At 64.8% G+C, this 2,260-nt stretch overlaps 1 protein-coding gene across 1 annotated transcript; it reads right to left on the bottom strand.

The window, feature by feature from the left end:
• Window positions 1-111: 111 nt before the first annotated feature.
• On the bottom strand, window positions 112-2,171 carry TMUB1 (transmembrane and ubiquitin like domain containing 1). Its single transcript, XM_006101005.3, has 3 exons — window positions 1,953-2,171; window positions 1,186-1,601; window positions 112-910 (listed from the first exon to the last, which is right to left on the bottom strand). The coding sequence occupies exons 2-3, from the start codon at window positions 1,569-1,571 to the stop codon at window positions 559-561; spliced, it is 738 nt and encodes a 245-aa protein (XP_006101067.1). The 5' UTR covers window positions 1,572-1,601; window positions 1,953-2,171; the 3' UTR covers window positions 112-558.
• Between the last annotated feature and the right edge of the window lie 89 nt (window positions 2,172-2,260).

Here is a 2,260-nt window from a genome sequence, read left to right as displayed (position 1 = left end):
GGGCAACTCACGACGGGCCGGGCGGGCGGAGGCCCAGCCAGTGCCTCACTCCTTCCTCCCGCAAGCAAGGCCCCGACCCCACGGGCCCCACGCGCAGACACACACCAGGAGTGAAAACTTCACAGTTATTTAATCTGCACAAGTTCCAGGGAGCTCCCTCGGCCCCCCCACCCCCAGGGTCCTTGGGTCCCAAATCAGCGCGAGGAGCAATTAGGGACTAGAGATGGCGGGGTCTTCAGGCCGAACCCTAGGCTGGGCCCAGGGGTGCGGCCCCGCCCTGCCCAGGGCCAAGGCAGCGACAGCAGCCGGCTGACCCGGAGGAGCCCATGGTCAGTGGGGGCTCGGAACCAGCGGCCCTGGAAGGTGGCTCGGAGCCATGGAGGTCACCGAGAGGGGCCTCCACCTGCCGCTGGGGTGCTCCGCGGCGCAGGGCTGGGCTCCAGGGTGGCGGGAAGAGACAGGCCAGAGAGCGGGGCCCGGGCAGACAGCAGCCCCGCCGGCGTGGTGCGGGCCGAGGTCCCGCGGGGCCAGCCACACGGCCGGGAGCCCGCGGAGGCACTACTGGCGGTACATGGCAAAGGCCAGGAAGCTGAGCAGCAGCGTGAAGCCGGCCAGCCCCAGGGTGGCGGTCAGCGGGAAGAAGGGCCGGTACTGGATCTGGCAGTACCAGAGCAGCAGCAGCAGCAGGAGCAGCAGGGGGAGCAGCAGGCTGCCGATCTCCAGCCCGGAGGGGCCTGGCTCTGACCCTGGTGGGCAGGGCGCGTGTGGGGGGCCGGCCCGTGTGGACACGTGGCAGTGGAGGACGCAGTTGGGAGGCAGGTGAAGGCTGCCCAGGGTCTGGGTGTCGTCTCCCAGCAGCTGTCCTTGGTAGATGAGTCGAACCTGCTGCTCCCGGCCAGGGAACTGGGTCCTGAGGAGAGAGGGACCTGGGTAATAGAGCAATCCTCGCCCCTGGCCCAGAATACTACTCCCGTCCTTCACCTCTGCCTCCACTCCCACCACCCAGGACATGGCGCCCAGGGGTCCCCTCCTCCGCGGGGAACAGGACAGTGTGTGGTTTGGGCGTCTGGGTCCCCTCATCTATGAGACGCGGGGGAAGTCTCCAGTGTCTCCGGTGGTCCTTCCAGGTCTACGATCACTCCCACCCAGTCCTTGGCGTTTGTTCCCTTCCTCATCCCAGCTTACCTTTTCAGGGAGCCGATGGTGTCGTGGGGCCAGGCCCTGGCAACCTGCTCTGAATCGTTGAGGAATTTCAGCCGAAGCACTAGAGGCTCCTGGGGGGAGTCTGGCGGTGGAGTGGTTGCTGGGAGTCCTGTGCCAGGCTCGGGGTGTGCAGCCTGACCTCTGTGTCTCAGGCTGGGGGTCTCGGCTTCCGGGGCCTCCCCTCTGGCACTGTCGGTGACCATGGCTTCGCTGGGCTGGGCTGGTGTTGGGGTCTCTGATGGCTGGGCCAGCGGGTCACCGCTCTCCGATGTGTGTGTTGAGACCCAGGCGAGAGCCAGCCCCAGCAGGCAGGCAAGCACCGCGAAAAGGACAGTCACCTCATCACCCACCCCTTCAATCAGGGCCATGGCACCCGCCTTGCCCGCCGCGCTACTGAGCTGGAGAGGCACAAAGAACCCATAAGGGGTTGAGGGGCTGGCCCACCGGGGCCAACAGCTCTCTGAACGTCAACAGGCTCCTGACCCCCCCCCCCGCACCCCACTTTCCCACGGCCTCACTCTGTCCCCTCACCCCAGCCCCAGCCCAGGGCATAGACTGTTTGGACTCCCAGTTGCTTCACGTGCCCCTTCCCATCACCACATTCCAAGTCCTAACTTTTGTAACCTGAGTTCTCGGTCTTTAACCAGCTCCCAAATTCACCCAAACACTATCCAGAGATCAGGTGCCTGGACCTTAGGAGCAACCTCTCCCCTAAATTCATCCCCCACCAACTTCACCCTAAATCTTACCTATTCTTCCGTCTGTTTCATCTCAACATTTATTCCTTCACCAGTTTCACCCAAAGCTGCTTATCTACCCCAAAGCTTAGCTCCTGCTCCGTGGCTAAAGTTTGTTCAAAGGGGAAGAAAAAGGGCCTCTATGCCGCCGCCCTCTTACCATTTACCCAAACCCCACCCACCCACGCGGGGGGCTTCCCCAGGGCTCCCAACACCAAAGTCAGACTCCGCCCTTCCGCATCGGGAGCCTCCCCGGGGTGCCACCCCCCACCCAACCCGGCCCCACCGGCGGCGGCACCGACTCCGCGCCTCCTCGGGGA

The sequence above is a fragment of the Myotis lucifugus genome, unplaced genomic scaffold (assembly GCF_000147115.1).
Source record: "Myotis lucifugus unplaced genomic scaffold, Myoluc2.0 scaffold_336, whole genome shotgun sequence".
NCBI lineage: Eukaryota > Metazoa > Chordata > Mammalia > Chiroptera > Vespertilionidae > Myotis > Myotis lucifugus.
The sequence above is the reverse complement of the archived record's forward strand: the minus strand, read 5'-3'. Positions and strand labels throughout refer to the sequence as shown.